Here is a 22,793-nt window from a genome sequence, read left to right as displayed (position 1 = left end):
GATTACTGTAAAAAATGGCGACTAATCCCTAGCACTGCAAAAACGGTATCATCTGTTTTCCATCTCGGCCTTAATGTGCAGCTTGACAATACGAGAATCCGGCATGAAGCCCAGCCAGTCTATCTTGGCGTTACTCTCGATCGCACCCTGTCATTTCACGAACATCTCATAAAAACTGCAGCAAAGGTGGGCACGAGGAATAATATCATTGCAAGACTGGCCAGCTCCTCATGGGGCGCGAGCGCTTCCACACTACGATCATCCTCTCTGGCATTATGCTATTCCACTGCAGAATACTGTGCCCCAGTATGGTTCCGTAGCCCCCATGTCCACTTGGTCGATTCCAAATTATATTCCTCCATGAGGATCATTTCTGGAACCATCCATTCCACCCCGGTTCCATGGCTGCCAGTTCTTAGCAACATCGCCCCGCCAGATATTCGTCGGGATGCGGCATCATCTAAGTTCATTTCCCACGTCTATGCTCGACCAGACCTGCCAATATATGCAGATATCTTCGCCCACCCTAACGCTTGACATCTCGTCACCCAATCTGGTCCCCTATGCCTACAGTGAACTTCTCTGTTCCAGTCTCTTGGAAACAGAGTTGGCAGTCAGCTGAGGTCAAGAACAAACACCTCATCACAGACCCCTGCAAGCGTCAACCCGGCTTTGACCTAGCACGTTATGATCGGGCCCTCCTCAATCGCTATCGAACAGGCCATGGCCGGTGCGCCGCTATGTTCCATCGCTGGGGAGCCAGAGACGACCCGAACTGCCCCTGCGGCTCCAGACAGACTATGACCCACACAGTCAACGACTGCCACCTCTCCAGATTCAAAGGAGGTCTCGAAACTTTACATCAGGCTCAACCTGACGCTGTTGACTGGCTACGGAAGAAGGGCAAATGCTAGAAGAATGGTGTGGGGGGAATTGAACCTGAGACTGTGGAGCCTCAGGCATTAGTGTTTTGTGTTTTTTTTTTTTATATATATAACCATTATGCTATCTACCCCTGCCTTGAAGCTCCCCCTCTCACATGGTGCTTCCATGTGGCAGTGGGTGCTCAAAATTGGGTCCCTGCACATGGTAAAGTGTGTGCTTTTCCAAGCGAGCCGTCTGAGGCCCCCTATACGTTTTTTACTTTATTGGATAGAAACAAAGAAACTGAAAGGGAGACAGACACCTGCAGCTGTTTCACCACTTAAAAACTTCTCCGCTGTAGGAGGGGACCAGAACATGAGCCCAGGTCCTCCTTACTATGCACCGTAATGTGTATCCTCTACCTGGAGCACCGCCGCCCTGCCTTCCCCAGTTCAGTTTAACTCACTGCTTTTTTGTTTGTTAAACTACAATATTGTTCAGATCTGGTCTATAGTGATGCCAAGGACCAAACTGGAACCTCTGGTGCTTTTAACGAGAAGATCTTTTGTGCAAACTGTTGTGCTCCCATTCCCGTCCCAATTTATTTCTTTTCATCATAAAGTGTCAGGACTAAAGTTTCATAGGTCAAACTTCTGCTACCCCTTGTGACTCACATCTGGGGCTTATTAAAAGTCTAAGCAAGCGGGGAGTCGGGTGGTAGCGCAGCGGGTTAAGTGCACATGGTGCAAAGCGCAAGGATGGGTTTAAGGATCCCGGTTCGAGCCGCCGGCTCCCCACCTGCAGGGGAGTCGCTTCATAGGTGGTGAAGCAGGTCTGCAGGTGTCTATCTTTCTCTCCGTCTTCCCCTCCTCTCTCCATTTCTCTCTGTCCTATCTAACAATGATGACATTGATAGCAATAATAACTACAACAATAAAAAAACAAGGGCAACAAAAGAGAAAATAAATAAAATTAAAAAAATTTTTTTAAAAAGTCTAAGCAAGCAACAAACAGAATTCAGAAGTCAAGAACACAGCAGTCCCAAGAAAAGCAGGGAAATGTCACGGCCTTAGAGATAACAGAAGCTATATGCTAAAAAGCAGCTCAGGAATCCCACTTAAAATGGAGGATCAGCAGTCTTACTCCCAAGTAGAACTGTTCTTTCTTTTTCCAGAGGCTGTTTACTGGTTTTTCTCCATTCCCAACCACTCAGAAAACATGAGCAGCAAGCAGGATAGCACTGAGCCTCATGTGACACTAGCTGCCATCTTACCTGGGCTGTGGCTACAGCAGACTTTAAAAAATATTTTAAGAGAAAAGATAGGAGAAAGAATCAGGCATCATTCTGGTACATGTGATGCTAGGCACTGAACTCAGGACTTCTGGTACATGTGATGCTAGGCACTGAACTCAGGACCTCATGTTTTAGAGTCCAATGCTTTATCCACTGTGCCACCTCCCAGACCACAAGCTTGTCTCTGGTATTTCCTCACTCCCACCATCTTATATTTACTTATTTATTTTCCCTTTTGTTGTCCTTGTTTTATTGTTGTAGTTATTATTGTTGTCGTCATTGTTGGATAGGAGAGAAATGGAGAGAGGAGGGGAAGACGGGGGGGGGGGAGAAAAAGATAGACACCTGCAGACCTACTTCACTGCCTGTGAAGCGACTCCCCTGCAGGTGGGGAGCTGGGGTCTGGAACCAGGATCCTTATGCCGGCCCTTGCGCTTTACGCCACGTGCGCTTAACTCGCTGTGCTACCGCCTAACTCCCACTTTTTCTTTTTTTTTTTTTTTTGACCAGAGCACTGCTCAGCTCTGGCTTATGGTGGTGTGGGGGATTGAACTTGAGACTTTGGAGCTTCAGGCAGGAGAGTCATTTTGCATAACCATATACTATCTACCCCACCCCCACCATCACCTTTCTCTTTATGTAACAGAAAAAAAAAGGAGGGGGGGAGAAGAAACCAAGGAACAACTCAAGTAGAAGGAACCAAAGTGTAGGAAGGTCCAAGTAGCTATGGATGGGGAACAGAAGGGAAGCAGAGATGGGGGGCATCAGAAGAGGGCAGAGTAGGCCTATGGGCGTCCAGTTTGGAGGCGGTCAAACCTGTGTCATGGATGCCTGGTGCAGAGTCTCAGGATGACTAACAGAAATGATCTGCGCTGTGCTTCTCAGGATGTAGTAGCAGCCTGATCAGTAACTACCGGGACTGGGCCTCAGCCAGGCGCTCCTACCTAAGAATGCAGCTTCCTCCCCTCCCCCATGTGCAAAGCTCAAACTAGGACGGGGAAGGGTGGCGGTGGTAGCAGGTGGGACTGCAGCCTAGAAGAGGCCCCTAGATGTAGTAGGTTGCAGGTACTTCATATTTCATGAAAGGCAGCCCCCAAAGTTAACCATCACTGGTAAACCTTCAGTCTGCTTAGAAGTCTGAGAGCTGACAAATTAAAACCTAAGGCCAATTATCTGTATTTTTAGCATGACAATAAAGTCTTAACAGAATCTGTTGCTATAGAGACCTATGAAGAATGGAGACATCCCACAGAGGCCTGCCCCAGAACCTCAGGCATTCTGCTCTGGGTTGGTTTCTAGCTGGTGAGCCAGGCTCTGACCAAGCCTTTGTATTAAGCCCCACAGAGCAGGCAGAGCAAGGTGTGCCTCCTTTTCAGATGGGCCAGTCCCACAATTCATTAGCCCTACAACTGTGTTGCCCCAGCTGAGTCGCTCATAGAAAGCAAGAGTGGAGGGAACTGACCAAGGCATAACAGGCTCAAGACCCAGAGAGCCCTGATGGATAAAGCCCAAACTCCTTCCACTATGGGCCTGGGACTTCTACCATGACTAAGGACAGTGTGGAGGTCAAGGATAATGAGTTTAGGAGGCTTCTCTGGCACTTCAGCTTCTAGAGACTATGACCCCCCCGCCCCCCCCAAAAAAGGGTGCAGAATGTGCTACTGTACACTGCCATCTGGTGGAAAGACAAGATTGATCCTTGAGTACTGAGACAGCATCAATATGTGTCCGGTGGGCAAGCAGATTCAGAAATCCTTAAGGAGACGACCATGGGGCCAGAGCACGATGCAGACAGACACAGGTGGGTGGCGTGCTCTGCCCAGATGTCAGGTTAAGACAAAATAAAGCAAATGCAATGGCATTACAAATGTTTTATATCACTAGAATCATTCATAGTTTTGGCTCATGAGAGGTTAACATCAGACACACCGACTGAGACCACACACACGGATAGCAGCTACCAAAAGAGAAGGGCTTGCCTTTTGTCCAAAGTTTATATATACATTTCTATTTATGTACACAGACACAAAGGTATAAAATCCAGTGAGAAAGGCTCACACATGCCCAGGTAGGGGACAGGAGCAGCTTTAATAGCCAAAACTGAGTCCATGGTAGAGGCACGTGGGAAGTAGTAAAGAGTAGCAGTTCTCCCTCCGACCTCCTCTTTGGGCTTAAGGAAGGGCAACTTTACAAAGGAAGATGCTGGAAAGGTGTTTCCACCTTTCACCAAACTCCGGACTGCCCCCAAATGAGCCAGCAGGCTAACATCCTCACACCTCCCAGCAAAATGCTGAACCCACAGTAGTGGCTGTGACCCCAGTTGAGGTGGAAGGCATGCATACTGATGCCCCTGCCATTCCCCGTGGCCCGGGCAGTAGCGAGCCAGCACCTTAAAGGTCTAAACTCTAAAAATCCTCTTGGACTAGTAGTCTCGTGAGACTTTCCTTGACAGACTGTAGAAAAAGGAAAAGGGTTAACTCCCCCAGTTGATGCCATATGGCCTTTCCAACAGGGGAGATATGGAGGCATCACTAAGAGGTTGTTGGAAAGGGCAGTGAAGGTCATCCAGGAGAAGACTGACATGGAGAAGCGTAGATTCTGTTCTCTTCAACTAGTAGCTTTGCTCAGCAGAGTCCATTCTTGTGGGCCATGGGTAGGAGCTCTTCTTGGTGTCCAAGGGTGGCCCCAGTTTCCCCACAGTCAATGTCTAGGCTCCCCCAGAATGGCTTGGTCCACAGAAAGGAGACAAGGGGCTGGAGAAAGGAGAGACAGGACCCAGAGGCACTGGAAGGCAGTGTACTGTGCCACTGATTCACCTGCAGCAAGGAGAAGAGGTGAGCAGGAAGGCCCGAGAGAAGAGAAAAGCAGCAAAGACCAAAACGGGCTAATCGTGGAGACTCACATGGTCTGGGGAGTGAAGAGGCTGGAAAGCTGCAAGCACTGCGAGGCGATTGCCTGGGAGGCGAGGTTGAGGGCTGGACTCAGTGCTGTAACACAGAGCAGCGCAGTTAGTGCCCAAGCGTTCCTTCCACCAAAGCCCAACCTATCTCCCCACCCCCAAGCCCAAACCTACCAGTTAGAGCTGCTGGGTTCAGGGCCCCCAAGGGAAGGGCTCCATTCAGTTGTTGCAAGGCAGCAGCCTGAGCAGCCACGGCAGCAGCAGCTGTGCTTGGCAGCTGGATTCCAGAGCCTAAACAGAAAAAGTGGAGGTTAAATTATCTAAAATCCAACCCTACATTCTGGGAAGAGGGAGATAGAGAGGAAGAGAGACAGAGAGACACCTGCAACACTGCTTCACTACTTGCAAAGCTTTCCCCCCCACAGGTGGGGACCAGGGGCTCGAACCTCGGTCCTTATGCATTGTAATATGTGTGCTCAACCAGGTGCACCACCACCCAGCCCCTAACCCTGTGTTCTTTACAAAGAAATTCTACCTTCTGCCAATTTGGCCATGAGCTGCAAGTGTCCACCAGTGGATGATCCTAGGTCTGGCTCCTGGTCCCCTTCAGGAAAAGTGATGTCTGTGCTACCATCTGGTCGTTCAGTCACGTGGCCAATCCTCATAGGTCGACCAGCAAGTTCAAAGCCATTCAACTGTTCCAGGGCTCTCCGGCCACACTCTGCATCTGAGAACTAACAATAGAAGAAACGCAGGTCCATTGGCAATGACTTCATGGCCGCAGATATTCTCTTGGAGTCCCTTAGCTCCCTAGTCCTACTACCCGAGGAAAATCACATGTTCATTACAACGCAAACTGTTCTTCCCCAGGGACTATGGACTAAGACCCCGACCCACCCCACAGTGGTTCTCCCAAGAGGACCTTCTGCAGATGACTCAATAGCAACCAGTTTTCAGTGCTCCTCCTCCCCTAAGAGCCTCACAGTGAGGTCTGCTATCTGTAAAAGAAGCCTATTCTGACAGGCTGGCTCCCAGATGGGTATACAATGGATAAAGACAACTGTGGTTGCTGGGCTTTCAGTTCAACTCTTAGGACTAGTTAAGTTTTGGTTCTCTCAATTCAAGAACTAGCAATCTGGACTTGTAGGACCCAGCCTCAGCAAGGACCACACCCACGTTGACAGCAAGATCAAGACTCACCCCCTCAATACAGTGCTGCTGACTTGGAACTGCTGAGCACAGCACCCTTAACCTCTAGTGCCTGCCACAAGCACCAGCAGCAGTTTGGCAAAAAAGAAAGAAAGAAAGAAATTTTTAAAAATTGCCAGTCTGCTGCTTTGAACTGTTGGACCCAAAAGGCAGTAACACAAGGGCAAAAAGAGCCCACAGAAGCCTTTCTGTATCTGAGTCCCATGGGGAGCTTAAAAAGGGCATTTGCCACCAGGAACACTGCAGCTGGCTTTGTTTACTTAGTTATTATTACCTACCCTAGGGCTTGGCACCTGATATACACAGTTCCTAGGCAGATGGCATAGGTGGCCTGCCTTTACTGGATGCTTCTGAGTTCAGCCATCCCCATGAACACAACCTGCTTCCCCTCTGCCCTGAAGGCAACTATGGGAGTGCATGCTACCTGGACTGAGCCCAGAAAACATCAGCTTCTATCAGACTTTGTGTCTGGCAGCCAGTCCTCAGCCTGGAGTCACAAGTGGCTGAAAGAACCAGTTGTGGGAAATGAAAACAATCTTGTGGAGTGTCAGGAAAAGGTGAGAGTAGCCCACTGTTATGGGACTTCACTATCCTCCCCACAGTATCATTTAAATGTAAAATACCAAGGGCAGGAATAGATAGCATAATGATTATGCAAAGAGACTCTCATGCCTGAAGCTCTGGAAGTCCCAGGTTCAATCCCCCACACCACCATAAGCCAGAGCTGAGCAGTGCTCTAGTAAAATAAAATAAAATACTTCAAGGAATACTTCAAACTGAGTAATACCAAAGGGAAGTATAACTTCCAATCCCCACCCCATCATGGAAATAAATCAATTCTCTAAAGCATGTTGATAAAAGCCCAGCTCTCACCTCCCTCAAGCCCCAAACCTTTAGCTGCAGCCTGGAATCATTACTATTACCCCAAAAGCAGGTTGCAGCACCAGGGAAGCTGGATGAACTCCTGAACACCCCCATGCCAGCACCACTGGGAGTGTAGGAGCAAAGCCAAGATCTCAAGCAATGTGCTCATCTCAAGGGGCAGAAGGCTAGTCCAAGCTTCAGGCATCGGGGTTTATGGGTCATTTAGACAGTTCCTAAAGGAGGAGGATAAAGCTAAGCTGCAAATTCAGACAAATGGACAAACCCAAATTACACTCAAGAGTCAAGAGTAGAAGCTTACCGTGATGAAACCGTAGCCTTTAGAGCGGCCTGTATCGGATTCCTTCATCAAGACAATATTGTCAATCTGTGGAACAGGAAGAAGTTATCAATACTTAGAGACACACAGTCATCACTAAGGTTTCATCACTTAGGGTTGACTTTGGTTTTGTTTCAGTGACAGAAAGGCAGTGCTTTTTGAAAGAGACTAAAGCTTCCTTCACTGCAATGGGGGCTGGGCTTAAACTTGGGCTGTGCCCATGACAAAGCAGTGTACTATCCAGGTGAGCTATTCGGCCAGTCCTCCAGGCTGATTTTTTTCAGATAGATACAGATAGAGATACAAGAGTAAACACACCATAATACCAAATCTTCCTCTAATGTGTGTGGGGGTGTGTGGTGGGGGGGAGGTAGATTGGAACCTGGGTCACGTGCATAACAAAGCAGACGTTATCCAAGTTGAGCTTTGATGGTTAGAAATTATTAGTACTTTTTCTTTTTAAATCTAACTCACTCTCTCTGATCTTATATGGACTGTTCTGAATACTTCTAAATTTCTAGTCAACTACATTATCTTCAAATCTTTGTTTACTTGTTAGTTCTGCAGTGCCAGGGATTAAACCCAGGGCCTCCTACATGCAAAACACACACTATCATTGACCTACATTCTAGGCTCCAAGTGTATTATTTTTAACTGTGTTAACGTTGCAATATAACATATATTTCGTGTATGAAACACTAAAAACCAGTATGTATATAAACTAAGTTCACCACTAAACGTGCAGCCCTGTTGTTTGAGCTTACTGAGCCTGACCCAGTTGTCTACATGGTAATATAGATACGGAGATGGGGTCTAACATTCAAAGCATGGACCATGTGCCCACTATGCCACATGTAGTGGGTCTAGTTCTGAACAGACTAACTCAGCTACCCATTATTCCCAATTCCCTCCAGATGTCTTCTTCCTTCCTTTCTCTTATCATTCATTTTATTTTAATGAGATACACCACAGCACTGTTCAATTCTGATTTATGGTGGTTCTGGAGATTGAATCTGGGGAGATTGAGGCATGAAAGTCCTTTTCGTAACTGCTGCGTCTCCCCCAGCCCCCAGAGGTTTTCTATCTACTCACTTTGCCAAAGGGCTCAAAGATGCCCCGAAGCATCTCCTCGGTGATGTTGAAGTGCAGGGAGCCCACATAGAGGCGCAGTGGCCCCCCACTGCCCTTCTGCAGGTTGTTGGCCATGGCTGCCAGTCGATTCTTCTCAGCCTAGAAAGGAGGAAATGAGCATGGATCATATCCCATAGATATTACTTCCAATCCCACTTCCTCCCCATCTCTTTATTTTACTTATAAGAGACAGAGAGAAATTGAGAGAGGAGGGAGAAATAGGCAGACATAATGTGAAGATACCTGCAGCACTGCTTCACTACTTGTAAAGCTTTCCCGAGAGTGGGAAGCAGGGGCTTGAACCTGGGTCCTTGCACATTGTAATGTGTGCATTAATCCAGGTGCACCACCTGATCCCCCAACCCCTTTCTCCACCTCTCTCTTTTTTTAAGAGATACGATCCTGATTTACAAAAATCACATGTCGACATGGGTATAACTCCACACTGTTCCCACCACTAGAGTTCTGAATCCCAAATCCCTCCATTGCAAACCACCGCGGTTCTCCCAAGGTGCAGCTATCACTTTCTCCATCTTTTTCTCCTCTACTCACCTGTGAGGCCTGCACAATGATAGGCACTCCTAGCAGCCGCTGTCCTGTGAGCCCAATGGCCAGCGGCACAGACTGGATTTCACAGAATTCTACATAGGCTATGCCCTTAGAGCGGCGTGAGTTCCGGTCTGAGATAATCCGTACATCACGAACCTAATAATGGAAACAAGGAAATCCTGAGTTGGGCATAAAAGAGCAACAGCAGAAGATCTAATACTTAGAAATAAACCAAGGGGGGAGGGTTACCTTGCCAACAGCAGAGAAAAAGTCCTCCAGGTCTCGGGGCCGAATGCGGGCAGCTAACTGCATGCAGAACACAGTGCGGGTATCGCGCTCCTCGGGACTCAGATTGTCAACTGGCTCCCTGGACAGAGTGTCACAGGTATTGAGATCCCCCTCCTGATACCCAGTCTCTGTTTTCCAGCAGCTGTCCCCTACTACTACATCTTCTTCAAGTCTGGCTACAACACTCTGTATTTAAGTCAAGCCAAGCCAAGCCAAGCCAAGCCAAGCCTCACAAGTCCTCAAAAGACCTGACCATCAACTCACCTGACAGGGCTCTTCTCTCTGAAATGAGGATTCTTAATTGGTCCATATTTACGTCTGTGGAATAGAAAATAAAAATAAAAACCACATTACCTGATGTTATACCGTCCCAATACCGTCCCAATGCTGGGTATTCATTTGATCATAAAGAAACTATTCCAGTACTTCATCTCACATGAGTTCTTAATACCAACCCCCCCAACCAGGAACAGGGTACCCAAGTCATCATATAAAGGAGATTTTTTATTTTGTTTTAGCCACCAGAGCCTCAGCTGTACAGCTCTCCATCACACTCCTGCCCCCCCCCCCCTTCTTAGAAAGAGAACTGGGGAAATAGCATAATGGTTATGAAAAAAAGACATTCATGGCTGAAGCATGAAAAGTCCCAGGTTCAAGCCCCATTAAAACAAGAAGGGGGGTGGGCAGAGAGACAGTAAAAGAGACCACAGCACTGAACTGAAGCTTTCTCCAATGCAGTTGGGGCCGGGCTGGGACCCAGGTCACACATACACATGGCATAGCAGCACACTATCTAAGTCAATTATTTTGCCAGTCGCCCAGCACTTTTTTCCCTTTCAGTATCAGTTAAAAAGATTCAAAAAGGGAGAGACTGAGGAGGAGGAGGAGGAGGAGGAGGAGGAGGAGGAGGAGGAGGAGGCACACCACAGCACTTCACTGTTTAGGGAGCTGCCTCCTGGGGCTGGGCATGGTGTTCCCATGTGGTTTTGGGGACTTGAATCTGGGTCCACACACAGAACAGTGTGTGCTCTACCAGGGAAGCTACCTTCACACCTCTAATGATCTTATATACAAGAAATGGTACCCAGTGGCAAGTGGTGGGCTCCTGTAATGTGCGCGGTCCTCACGACGCCAGTCCCGACTGCGTGACTCACTGCTATGTCTGCGATCCCTGCTGCGGCTGCGGTGACGACGCTGCCGATCTCGGCTTCTGCTCCGACTGTTTTTCCGCCTATGCCGATCTCGGTCTCGACTGCGACTACAGGTGGAGATGGCGATCAAGTGTGTTAAAGAGCAAACACACCTCTTTAATGCAGAGCTTCCCCAGGCTCTTTCCACTGACAGTCATTTTAATAGTCCCCCCAGTTACTGACCTACGTCTCTTATCCCTGTTTTTACTATGGCTCCGACTCCTCTTCTTCCTGTGAAAAAGAATGGAAATTTTAGTAAAGATTTCGGGTCTTCAGGAGACAGCATAGTGGTTATGCAAAAAGCTCTGGCACCTCCCTACCATAAGCCAGAAGTGAACAGTGCTCTGGTAAGAAGAAAGAAGAAGCTCATGCCTGAGGCTCAAAAGTCCCAAGTTCAATCCCCCACACAACCATAAGTCAAAGCTGTACAGTGCCCTGGTAAAGTAAATAAGTAAAAAACAAAAGAAAAGAAAAGGAAAGGAAAAGAGAGGGGTGGGGGAGATGTTTCAATAATTCTTCCAAGGAAAAGGAAGACAGTAAGACAATAGCCAGAGTGAAACAAAAAACACACAAGACCAAAGCCCAGCGGGTGGGCTGGCGAGTGCCTGCATAACATGCTCCTTCTGAATGCCTGTCAAACACACATCTTAAATTCTCCTCCTCAGTCCCACCCCCACCGGTGAAAGCCGTGAAAGCCGGTGCTTCTAAACGAGGGCTTCTCTGGCCATTTTCCTCAAATGAAAGGTACTCATAAGACCCACAAACCCACACTGGAAAGTGAGACCAGAAGATCATTAAGCCAAGTCACCATTACTGTCTCCCAAGTAGCCGCTTCTCCGGCAAACACTGCATTCCCCTGGCTCAGGCCGCGCCCATTCCCGTGTAGCACTCACCTGCTTGCCTCCCCGCCTGCAGTGCTCCCGCTGGTGCCGCTGGTGCCGCTGGTCCTGTTGTCAGTGCTGCCGGTGGTGTCGGCGCCATTGCTAGGGTCATCCTTTTTCATCTCCTTCCTTTGCTGCTCATCCTGAGGGGTTTGCCAGGAAGATGCCGCCAAGGTGGAAGGTGGCCAATACAGATTCCATTGGGGAAAGAAAGGAAAAGGTGAGCAAGGAAGCGAAACTCAATCATCTAGCTAGTCTCGGAGGACCTGGAGGAAGGAGGAAACTACCCAGAGCTCCAAGTGACAGATCCTGATGTCAAACCTTAGCTACCCAGCAATTGCTCCACTCTATTTCCCAGTCATGAGCCCCCAGCAAAGTACTCATTCCACCACCGCGCACAAAGTGCTCAGTCACTCCCACCCTCTTTCAAAGGGGTGACCCTTGAGCATGAGTCTCCAGCACAGCTGAGCCTACACCTTTCATGAAGAAGCAGAAAAAGAGGATTCACACGTGTTCAAAGTTGGGACCCACAACTGCTTTTCCTTATTACCCCAAGTCTAAGAGCGAGATAGGGGACATTACCTCCTCTTTTTTATAAGGAGCCTCCAGCATGGCCTCAATCACTATGTCAAAGTCATCAGATGCCATGGCAGCACACCTGAGGAGAGAGAGGATACTGAAACACAAGCAGCTCCTTTACTCTTTCCCTTCTGACACTGCGTATTCCCTTTCCCCGCCAAGAAACACTGCAGGAGATCAGCTGTTTCTCAAGCTCTACAGAGACCGTATCACTTTTGCTCACCGTAGACATGTTTTTGCACTTACAGATGCAAACTGGGCCTACTCTGTGGCTTAGTGACGGTAAAGAGTATAGAAGGAAACTGCATAGCTTAGTAGAGACAGAATATGATACAAATCCTACTCTGTGAAAAGAAAATGCTGTGCAACCCAGGAGGTGGTTCAATGGATAAAGCATCGGAGTGGTCCTGAAGGTGGCACAGTGGATAAAGCATTGAACTCTAAAGCATGAGGTCCTGAGTTCAATTCCCAGCAGCACACATACAGAGTGATATCTGGTTCTTTCCCGCTCTCCTCCTACCCCTTAAATAAATAAATAACGTTTAAAATAAATAAACCTGGGAGTTGGGCAGTAGTGCAGCGGGTTAAGCGCATGTGGCATGAAGCACAAGGACTGGTGTTAAGGATCCTGGTTCGAGCCCCTAGGCTTCCCACCTGCAGGTCTTCACAGGTGGTGAAGCAGGTCTTTCTCTCCTCTCCCCTCCCACCCCCAACTTTCCCCTCCTCTCTGTCCTATCCAACAATGATGATATCAACAATAACTACAACAACAATAAAAAACAACAAGGGCAACAAAAGGGAAAATAAATATGTATAAGTGCTGCACTCCTTGGCGTGGGGTCCTGAGTTTAATCTCCATGGTGTCATATGCCAGAGTGATGTTCTGGTTCCCTCTCCTCGACTTATTTTCTTATCAATAAAATTGAAAAAGAATATGCCTGTACTCAGAATACTATTTTTTCATTTACTTAAAAAAAAAATAGTTTTATATAAGGGGGCCAGGCAGTTATAGTGCACACATTACCATTCACAAAGACCTGAGTTCAAGCCCCCATTCCCTACCTGTAGAAGAAGCTTCATGAATGATAAAGGAGGTTCGTGGGTGTCGCTCTCCCTCCCCTCTCATTTTTTCTCTCCTATTAAATTAAAAAAAAAAAAAAGAGGGCCTGGGTGGTGACACACTTGGTTGAGCACACAGGTAACTGTGCACAAGGACCCAGGTTCTAGCCCCTGGTCCCCACCTGCAGGGGGATGCTTCACAAGTGGTAAGGCAGTGCTGCAGGTTTCTGTCTCTCTCCCTCTATTTATTTTTACCAGTGCACTGCTTAGCTTTGGCTTAAGGTGGTATGAAGGATTACACATGGGAGCCTCAGGCATGAGTCTGTTTGCATAACCATATGCTATCTCTTGATTTCTGGCTATCTCTATCTAACAAATAAAGATTATAAAAAATAATTTTTATGTTTATTTATTTTCCCTTTTGTTGCCCTTGTTATTTTTTTTTATTGTTGTTGTAGTTATTAATGTCACTGCTGTTGGACAGGACAGAGAGAAATGGAGAAAGGAGAGGAAGACAGAGGGGGAGAGAAAGACAGACACCTGCAGGGGAGTCGCTTCAGGTCTGCAGGTGTCTGTCTTTCGCTCCCCGTCTCCTCTCTTCTCTCGATTTCTCTCTGTCCTATACAACAGCAGCAATGACGACAACAATAATAAAGACAACAAGGGCAACAAAACGGGAAAAATGGCCCCCCGGAGCAGTGTATTCGTAGTGCAGTAACTGAGCCCCAGCAATAATCCTGGAGGCAAAAGGGGGGAGATAGCTGCAGCACTGTTTCACCTGTTGTGAAGCTTCCCCCTGCAGGTGAGGTCTAGGGGTTTGAACCCAGGCCCTTGCACACTGTAACATATGCACTAAACCAGCTGAGTCACAGCCCAGACTTTCTTTTTCTTTCTCTCTAACCAGAGCACTGCTCAGCTCTGGCTTATGGTGGTGGCAGGGATTGAACCTGGAACCATGGAGCCTCAGGCAAGAAAACTGTTTGCATTGCCACTATGCTTGCTCCCAGGCTCTGAGATACCAAGTTCAATCCCCAGCACCACCATAAACCAGAGCTTCAACACAAAACGGAATGCCCATGGTACCGGGGAAAGCGCCAGTGCTATGGTGACCACCCTACCCACCCCCCGTCTCATCTAAAATGAATGAAAAGTCAGTCTTAAAAGAGAGAGATTGTACAGTGCAAGACACCTACGCTGACAAATTAAAAAAGAAAGCATTTGGGAGTCGGGCAGTAGCGCAGTGGGTTAAGCGCAGGTGGCACAAAGAGCAAGGACCAGCTTAAGGATCCAGGTTCGAGCCCCCAGCTCCCCACCTGCAGGGGAGTCGATTCACAGGCAGTGAAGCAGGTCTGCTGCAGGTGTCTATCTTTCTCTCCCCCTGTGTTCCCCTCCCCTCTCCATTTCTTTGTCCTATCCAACAACGACGACATCAATAACAACAATAACTACAATAAAACCAAGGGCAACAAAATGGAATAAATAAATACATATTAAAAAGCGAGAGAGAGAATTTTAGCAAGTGCCAGGAAACAAACCACCTAAGAATAGAGGCACACGAGGAGGGGGTAGGAGGAATTATAAAAGGACATAATGGAACTTTTGGGAGTGATGACTTCCTGGGTGTATCAAAATCCATCTTAGAGAACATTTATTTTACTATTTATCCTTTAGTTATATATTTTTGGATAGACAAAGAAATTGAGGGGGGGGGGGAGAAACCTGAAGCTCACACTGCTTCACCTCTCGTGAGGTGGGAACTAGGGGCTTGCCCTTGTCCTTGCAGGCTGTCCAGTATGTGCTCAACCAGATGCACCACCACCTGCCCCCACCCCATAAAATACATTTCTTTTTTTTCTTTTTTTGCCTCCAGGGTTATTGCTGGGGCTGGATACCTGCACCACGAATCCACTGCTCCTGGAGGCTATTTTTCCCCCTTTTAATGCCCTTGTTTTATCATTGTTGTGGTCATTATTGTTGTTGTTACTGATGTCATTGTTGTTGGATAGGACAGACAGAAATGGAGAGAGAAGGGGAAGACAGAGGGGGAGAGAAAGACAGACACCTACAGATCTGCTTCACTGCTCATGAAGTGACTACCACTGCAGGTGGGGAGCCTGGGGCTTGAACCGGGATCCTTATTCTAGTCGTTGCGCTTTGCATCACTGCGCTTAACCCCAACCCCCCCATAAAGTATATTTTAATTTCTATCATTTGACATCAATCATACCTCAACAAAGCAGGGGAAAAGTCAGTTAATCTGAAGAATTTCGTGAAAGGCTAACCACAATCAGACTACATGTTCACAAAATCTTTGTCCTCTTTAAAGCAACTGAAGTATGGGCCAGGGGAGACAGCATAACTGTCATGCAAAAAGACTTGCTTGCATGCTTGAGGCACTGGGGCCCCAGATTCAATATTTAGTACCACCGTAAGCCCGAGCTAAGCAGTGCTCTGAGGAAAACAGCGAGAATGTAGCCATCACCCAATGCTGTTATCCAGATTGCTTTCAAAGCATTAGAACACTTAGATAATCTAATGAAGAATAATATTTACAATACTATTTATAGAACCTAATATTATCAGGCACTGTGCTAAGCACATTACAAAGATAAGATTATCTGAAAGATCAAAACAATATAATCACTTGGAGCCAAATTTAAAGCTTAAAATAGAAATCAAAGATAGGTATGTCTTAAAACCAAAGAATCCAATCGCTTAAAATAACTCCTCATATTTATTTAGTAATCAAAGGTTACGTGCTATCATCAGGTTACGGATGAATGCAGAAAAAGTTTTTTTTTTTTCAGCCAGAGTTTGGATGGGTCTCCAAGCCTGTGCGAATCAATCCACTGCTCTGCCCCCTAAAGACTTGCCCAAATTGTGGTCCAGGAGGTGGTGCAGTGGATAAAGCACTGGATTCTCAGTCATGAGGTCCCAAGTTCAATCCCCGGCAGCACAAGTACCAAAGTGATGGCTGGTTCTTTCTCTCCTATCTTTCTCATGAATAAATAAATTCTTTTTTTAAAAATATTTTTATATTTATTTTTATTTATTTATTTATTCCCTTTTGTTGCCCTTGTTGTTTTATTGTTGTAGTTATTATTGTTGTCATTGTTGTTGGATAGGACAGAGAAAAATGGAGAGGGGAGGGGGAAGACAGAGAGAGGGAGAGAAAGATAGACACCTGCAGACCTGTTTCACCTCTTGTGAAGCGACACCCGTGCAGGTGGGGAGCCAGGGCTTGAACCAGGATCCTTATGCGGGTCCTTGTGCTTAGCGCGCCACCTGCGCTTAACCCACTGCGCTACAGCCCAACTCCCGAATAAATAAATTCCTAAAAAAAAAAAAAAAAGAGAGAGAGACAACTCACTCAGTAGCACACACTTTACCATGTTCGAGGATCTGGGTGAGTCTTTTTTTAAGTATTTATTCATGAGAAAGATAGGAGAGAGAACCAGATATCACTCTGGTACATGTGCTGCCAGGGATCGAACTCAGGACCTCATGGTTAAGAATCCAATGCTGTGTGGTCCGGGAGGTGGCGCAGTGATAAAGCTTTGGATTCTCAAGCATGAGGTCCCAAGTTCGATCCCCGGCAGCACTTGTGCCAGGGTGATGTCTGGTTCTTTCTCTCTGCTATCTTCCTCATAAATAAATAAAAATCTTAAAAAAAAAAAAAAAAAAAAAAAACAACCCAATGACTTATTCATTGTACCACCTCCCAGGCCACGCTTTTTTTTTTTTTAAGTATTTATTCTCCTTTGTTGCCTTTGTTTTATTGTTGCAGTTATTATTGATGTCATTGTCGTTGGACAGGACAGAGAGAAATGGAGAAAGGAGGGGAAGACAGAGAGGGGGAGAGAAAGATAGACACATGCAGACCTGCTTCACCACTTGTGAAGGTCTCCTAACTCTTAATAAGAGATTTTATGAACTGCCTAAAATAAAAGCTTAAGAGTTTTTTTTGTTTGTTTGTTTGTACCAAAGCACTGTTAAGTTCTGGCTTCTGGTAGTGTGGAGGATTTAACCCAAGGATCTCAGAGTCTCAGGCATGAGTGTATTATAAACATGATGCTATTCCCACTACCCACAGGAGCTTGCTTGTTTATATTTTTATTTACACAAATATTTATTTATGAAAAAAAGAACGACGGGGGCACGCTGGCACGTGTGATGTAGTGGGCTGAATTCTGGACCTCATGCTTGTGAGTCCAATGTGTTTTTTTTTTACCCATTGAGTCACTTCCCGGATCATAAGGAGCCAACTCTCAACCAGAGATCTCCCAAAGTTAAGTCTAATGCTCTATTCACTACATCAAGTTACCTCTTTCATGTGCTTTATGATTTAACTTAAAAAAAAAAAAAGTACAAAGCATATTATGATGTCTATTTTTAAATAAACATTCAACTGGAAAACTAAGTGTTCCGATGGTTTCTCAAAATGTTTTCCGTTCCAGTAGTCAGTCACACCTAAGGTGCACAGAGCAGATTTTTCAAGTTGTTTGAGGTCTGGCTGATAGTAACATACAATATCCTGTCAAAAACAGCAGTGTTTTAGGGCTGGAGAGGTAGTTCACAGGTGGGGTGCCTATGCTATAAGGCATGTTTGTTTCAAAGAGATGGCAGACCACCAAACTCTGGGTTGTTGTGATCCCAGGATTGAACCTTTCACCCCTGGGGCCTGGGCATGATAGTACAGTGTGCTGTCGTTGCACTATTCCTTGCCTTCCTCTCAGTATTTATCAATGCTTTTTTCTTTTCCAGATAAACAACTTCTGGCTTCAAGAATCACTGAATGCATTGCTGGGTGGTGGCACACCTGGTTAAGCGCACGTTACAATGCACAAGGAACCGGGTTCGAGCCCCCCAGTCCCCACCTGCGGGGAAAGCTTCACAAGTGGTGAAGCAGTGCTGCAGGTGTCTGTCTCTCTCCCTCTCGATCTCCCCCTTCCCTCTCTCAATTTCTGGCTGTCTCTATCAAATAAAGATTAAAAAAAAAAAAAAATCATTGGCCCGGGATAAAGCACTGGATTCTCAACCATGAGGTCACAAGTTTGGTCCCCAGCAGCACATGTACCAGAGTGATGTCTGTCTTCTCTCATCCTCTCTCTCTCTTATAAATAAATAAATAAATACATTCTTTAAAAAAAAAAAAAAATCAGTGAATGCTGGGGGGGGAGACACGACACAAGAACAAAAACTGCTGTGTTGGCAGGGGGTAAAGGTTATGCAAAGAGACTCTCATGTCTGATGCTCCAAAGTCTCAGGTTCAATACCCCCCAACCATAAGCCAGAGCTGAGCAGTGCTCTGGTAAAGATAATTAATTAATTAATTAATTAAAAAAAAACTGCTGTGGTCCAGGAAGTGGTGCAATGGATAAAGCACTGTACTTTCAAGCATGAGGTCCTGAATTCAAGCCCCCCACAGCACGTGTACCAGAGTGATGTCTGGTTCTACCTCTCTCTCCCCTTTCTCATCAATAAATAAGTAAAATCTTTTTTTAATTAAAAACTTTATTATTGGATACAGACAAATTAGAAATTGAGAGGGAAGGAGGAGATATAGAGGGGAAAAGCTAAGACACTTTAAGCCCCGTTTTACCAGTCATGCAGCTTTTTCCCTGCAGGTGGGACCAGGGGCTTGTACCCAGGTCATTGTACTATATATAATGTGTACGCTTACCCAGGCACACCAGTGTGGCCCCAATTCACTTTTTTTTTTTCTAAACACAAGATTTTATTTTATTTTATTAAAGCTTTTATTTATAAAATGGAAACACTGGGGAGTCTGTTAGTGCAGCGGGTTATGCACAGGTGGTGCAAAGCACAAGGACCAGTTTAAGGATCCTGGTTCAAGCCCTGGCTCCCCACCTACGGGGGGGGGGGTGTCACTTCACAGTCGGTGAAGCAGGTCTGCAGGTGTCTTTCTCTCTCCCTCTGTCTTCCCCTCCTTTCTCCATTTCTCTCAGTTCTACCCAACAATGACATCAATAACTACAACAATAAAAAAGGGCAACAAAAAGGAATAAATAAATATTAAATAAAATGGAAACACCGACAAGACCATAGAATAAGAGGGGTACAACTCCACACAATTTCCGCCACTAGAACTCCATATCCCATCCTCTCCCCTGATATCTTTCCTATTCTTTTTTTTTTTTTTTAATTTTTCATTATTATTTATCTCCAGGGTTATGGCTTGAGCTCGGTGCCTGCACTATAAATCCACTGCTCCTGGAGGCTGTTTTTTCCCATTTTGTTGCCCTTGTTTCGTTGTTACAGCTATTGTTGTTGGGTAGGACAGAGAGAAATGGAGAGAGGAGGGGAAGACAGAGAGGGTGAGAGAAAGATAGACACTGCAGATCTGCTTCACTGCCTGTGAAGTGACTCCCCTGTAGGCTGGGAGCCGGGGGCTCGAAGAGGGATCCATACTCCAGCCCTTGTGCTTTACACAGTGAGCTTAACCCACTATGCTACCGCCCAGCCCCCAGCTTTCCTTTAAAAAAAAAATTGTTTATTTATTCATGAGAAAGGAGGAGAGAAAGAACCAGCCATCACTCTGGTACATGTGCTGCCAGGGATGGAACTCGGGACCTCATGCTTGAGAGTCTAGTGCTTAGCCACTGCGCCACCTCCTGGACCACTAGCTTTCCTATTCTTTATCCCTCTGGGAGTATGGACCCAGGATGCAAAAAGTGGAAGGTCTTTCTGTAATTGCTTCCCCGCTGAACTGTGGATGAGCGCTGACAGGTCGATCCATACTCCCAGCCAAATAAGTCTTTAAAAGAACAAAAACTGAAGTCATCAAAGAAATCCTGTGCACAGACTAAAGCTTTCACTCAAAACAATTATCAGGGCTGGGGAGACTGCATAATGGTTATGCGGAGATTCTCATGCCTGAGGCTCCAAGGGCTCAATCCCTAGCACCATCATAAACCAGAGCTGAGCAGTGCTCTGGTGTCTCCCATCTTTGTATCTCATTAAAATATTTTTAAAATATGATTTCACGGGCGGGGTAGATAGTATAATGGTTATGCACAGAGACTCTCATACCTGAGGGATCCCAGGTTCAATCCCCACACCACCCTAAGTCATAGCTGAGCAGTGCTCTGGTTAAAAAAAAAAAAAAAAAAAAAAAAGGCGGTAGCGCAGCAAGTTAAGTGGCGCAAAGCGCAAGGACCGGCGGAAGAATCCCGGTTCGAGCCTCCGTCTCCCCACCTGCAGGGGAGTCACTTCACAAGGGGTGAAGCAGGTCTGCAGGTGTCTGTCTTTCTCTCCCCCTCTGTCTTCCCCTCCTCTCTCCATTTCTCTGTCCTATCCAACAACATCAATAATAATAACTACAACAATAAAAAAACAAGGGTAACAACAGGGAATAAATAAATATATATTAAAAAAAAAAAGATTTCACTGACAGTGACAAATCTGGACACTTGGTAACCTGGAACCTCACTGGGTTTAGTGGAGCTTTCTACATGTTCTAAAGGCAGTCAATCTCAAGCACTACACATTTGCAGTGCTGGTATTTTTCAAAATCTCTCCACGTCCTAACATGGATCTTCCACAGGATTCTTTCAGTCCTACCCATCCAAACGCTACAATGCCATGTCTAGTCCCTGCTTCAAAAGCCACCTCTGGGGCTAGCTACTGACAGTAACGTGGCAGTGCCTGAACCCTGTCAGCACCAAAGCTCCGCTACGGATGGGGCGGAAGTCGAGACCATTTGTCTTTTAAAAAACAAAAACAAGGGCAGAGGGTAGACAGCATAACGGTTATGCAAAGAGATTCTCATGCCTGAGGCTCCAAAGTCCCAGGTTCAATCCCCTGCACCACCACAAGCCAGAGCTGAGCAGTGCTCTGGTTAAAAAAAAAAAAAAAAAAAAAAAAAAAAAGGAAAAAAATAACAAAAAACAAAAACAAACCCGATCACGAGTCAGCTCCGCTTCACGGGTGGCGCTGGGGGGTTGAACCCGGGGCTCTAGCGCCTCAGGCGACACTGACTCCCCCGCCCCGTCTGCCCGCTTCAGATGAACCTCCAAATGCCGGGAGCCAGGCCGGGTGGCAGTGCCGCCGGTCTCCTTACCACTTACAGGAACGTCTCCAAACTGGAGGCAACTGGAACCACGCCAGGAGCAGTGACAAGAGCGGCCTCTCGAGGCTTCCTCCCACCCCGCGCCGGGGACCAGACGGGTCGCGGCTCTGCTTTGAAACGGCCCCCAAGGGACCGTCCGTCCCGTCTGTGCGGCCCACGGTGCCAGCGCTCTATCGGCCTCTAGCACTTCGGGGTGTTGTCCGTCTCCAGGAAGGAGACGGACAACAGACGAAAAACAAAAACCAGAAAGCCAACAACCTGCCCAGAGACCCAACGAGGGAATGTGGAGCTCGCAGAGACAAAGAGAAGGAACTCTCAGCGCCTGAGCAGCAGCAGGAGGAGCTGAAGGTCGCCGCCGCCCGTCCTCTCCCGCCCCCCAGAGCTTCAGCGCCGCGGGGACGCCCGACGACCGCACCGCCGCGGGGGAGCCGAGCCCCCCACACCACGCCCGCAAGCTACCTCCGGGCCGTGAGCACTTCTCAGGTCAAAGCAAACAAAATGTTTCTCAATTGTGAAAGTTTTCGGCACTCGGCGCCTCTCGCCATTTTCCGTCTGTGACGTCAGGGGAGGCGCCGTGCGGCAACGTCACGCAGAGGTGACGTTGCGAGGGGCCGATTCTCGGGGCTTCTTACCGGTTTCGGGCCCCCGCCCGGGGACCCTGGTTCTCTCCGTTACTCTCCGTGTGTTGCAGGGTGCGAAGAGAGGCTGTTTCCCGGAGCCTCAGGTGCAGCGGCAGCACCGCAGCCGGAGCTACTCTTGTTCTCGCAAAATGGCGGCCGCTCCAGAACTTGTCTCCGTCTGCGCAGGCGCCTGAGCTTCCCGGCGGTGAAATTTACCTCGCCGACTTCGCAGCAACAAGCCGAACGGCAGATTTTCATTGGCTAAAATCCCAAGCGTGGGTGGAGCCAAGATCAAATGTCTCTTAGCAACGGCCAACTTCTCATTGATTGGTTAACCTCGGGAAGTCCGAGAGGAAGCGCCCTTCGGAGGCCGCGCATCGCTCTCTCATTGGCTCAGACTCGCGGCCGGCGGGAGGGCGGCCGAGAGTGAACACCGACGTCTTCTTGAGTGACGTGGGTCTTCTGGGGGCAGCTTTGTTTGTTTTATATTGGGATGGGTACAGAACATCACGTTCCCATGTCTGAGCGGGCTGTCTACACGAACCTATAACCACATTCTTCCAAGCTCAGAGCTTGGGACTCAGTAACTCAAGTCCCAGATCTGGTTTCCATCTGTTACCACCAGTTCAGATGGCTAGTTCAAACCATTACCCCACAAACCACACCTCCACATCCATTTCAGACTTTTCAGGTCATTTCTTGGGTATGTTAATACTCTGACCATAAAGACTTTGATGTCCACTTTCCCATTCTAGAGGCTGCAGTAACCTAAAGATGCCCCAAACGGATCTGATTGTTAATGATAATAATTTAAAAAAAAAAAAAAAAAACTGGTTAGATACATGGAAAGAACTAGAGTACTAGGACTTTTCCTGATAATTGCTTTTTTTTTTTTTTAACCAGAGCACTGCATAGCTCTGGCTTATAGTGGTACAGG

General features: G+C 47.1%; 1 protein-coding gene across 3 annotated transcripts; it reads right to left on the bottom strand.

Annotated features, from left to right (window-relative positions):
* Window positions 1-4,014: 4,014 nt before the first annotated feature.
* Window positions 4,015-22,049, bottom strand: RBM23 (RNA binding motif protein 23). 3 transcript variants are annotated; one of them, XM_016194522.2, is made up of 14 exons: window positions 21,869-22,048; window positions 12,089-12,164; window positions 11,519-11,649; window positions 10,809-10,856; window positions 10,520-10,693; window positions 9,700-9,753; window positions 9,397-9,514; window positions 9,151-9,303; window positions 8,560-8,697; window positions 7,450-7,515; window positions 5,593-5,791; window positions 5,232-5,348; window positions 5,061-5,145; window positions 4,015-4,974 (listed from the first exon to the last, which is right to left on the bottom strand). In XM_016194522.2, exons 2-14 carry the CDS (start codon window positions 12,152-12,154, stop codon window positions 4,971-4,973), a joined length of 1,353 nt encoding a protein of 450 aa, XP_016050008.2. In that variant the 5' UTR covers window positions 12,155-12,164; window positions 21,869-22,048; the 3' UTR covers window positions 4,015-4,970. The 3 variants fall into 3 exon arrangements, 2 of the variants coding, with proteins under 2 accessions (XP_016050008.2, XP_007536792.2); XM_007536730.3 differs by lacking the exon at window positions 4,015-4,974 and having other exon boundaries at window positions 5,057-5,145; XR_009545379.1 differs by lacking the exons at window positions 4,015-4,974; window positions 5,061-5,145; window positions 5,232-5,348 and adding an exon at window positions 7,190-7,363 and having other exon boundaries at window positions 5,656-5,791; window positions 21,869-22,049.
* Between the last annotated feature and the right edge of the window lie 744 nt (window positions 22,050-22,793).

The sequence above is a fragment of the Erinaceus europaeus genome, chromosome 16 (genome assembly GCF_950295315.1).
Source record: "Erinaceus europaeus chromosome 16, mEriEur2.1, whole genome shotgun sequence".
In the NCBI taxonomy this organism is placed as follows: Eukaryota; Metazoa; Chordata; class Mammalia; order Eulipotyphla; family Erinaceidae; genus Erinaceus; species Erinaceus europaeus.
This window is presented reverse-complemented; position numbering and strand designations above follow the sequence as displayed.

Excerpts from the sequence above, each read along its gene's own strand:
- RBM23 (XM_016194522.2), bottom strand. The coding sequence starts at position 12,154 with ATGGCATCTGATGACTTTGACATAGTGATTGAGGCCATGCTGGAGGCT. Across the intron at positions 11,650-12,088 it reads CTCCTTATAAAAAAGAGGAG|GATGAGCAGCAAAGGAAGGA; the intron begins GTAATGTCCCCT and ends CAAACCCCTCAG. Across the intron at positions 10,694-10,808 it reads AACAGGGATAAGAGACGTAG|TCGCAGTCGAGACCGAGATC; the intron begins GTCAGTAACTGG and ends CTCCACCTGTAG.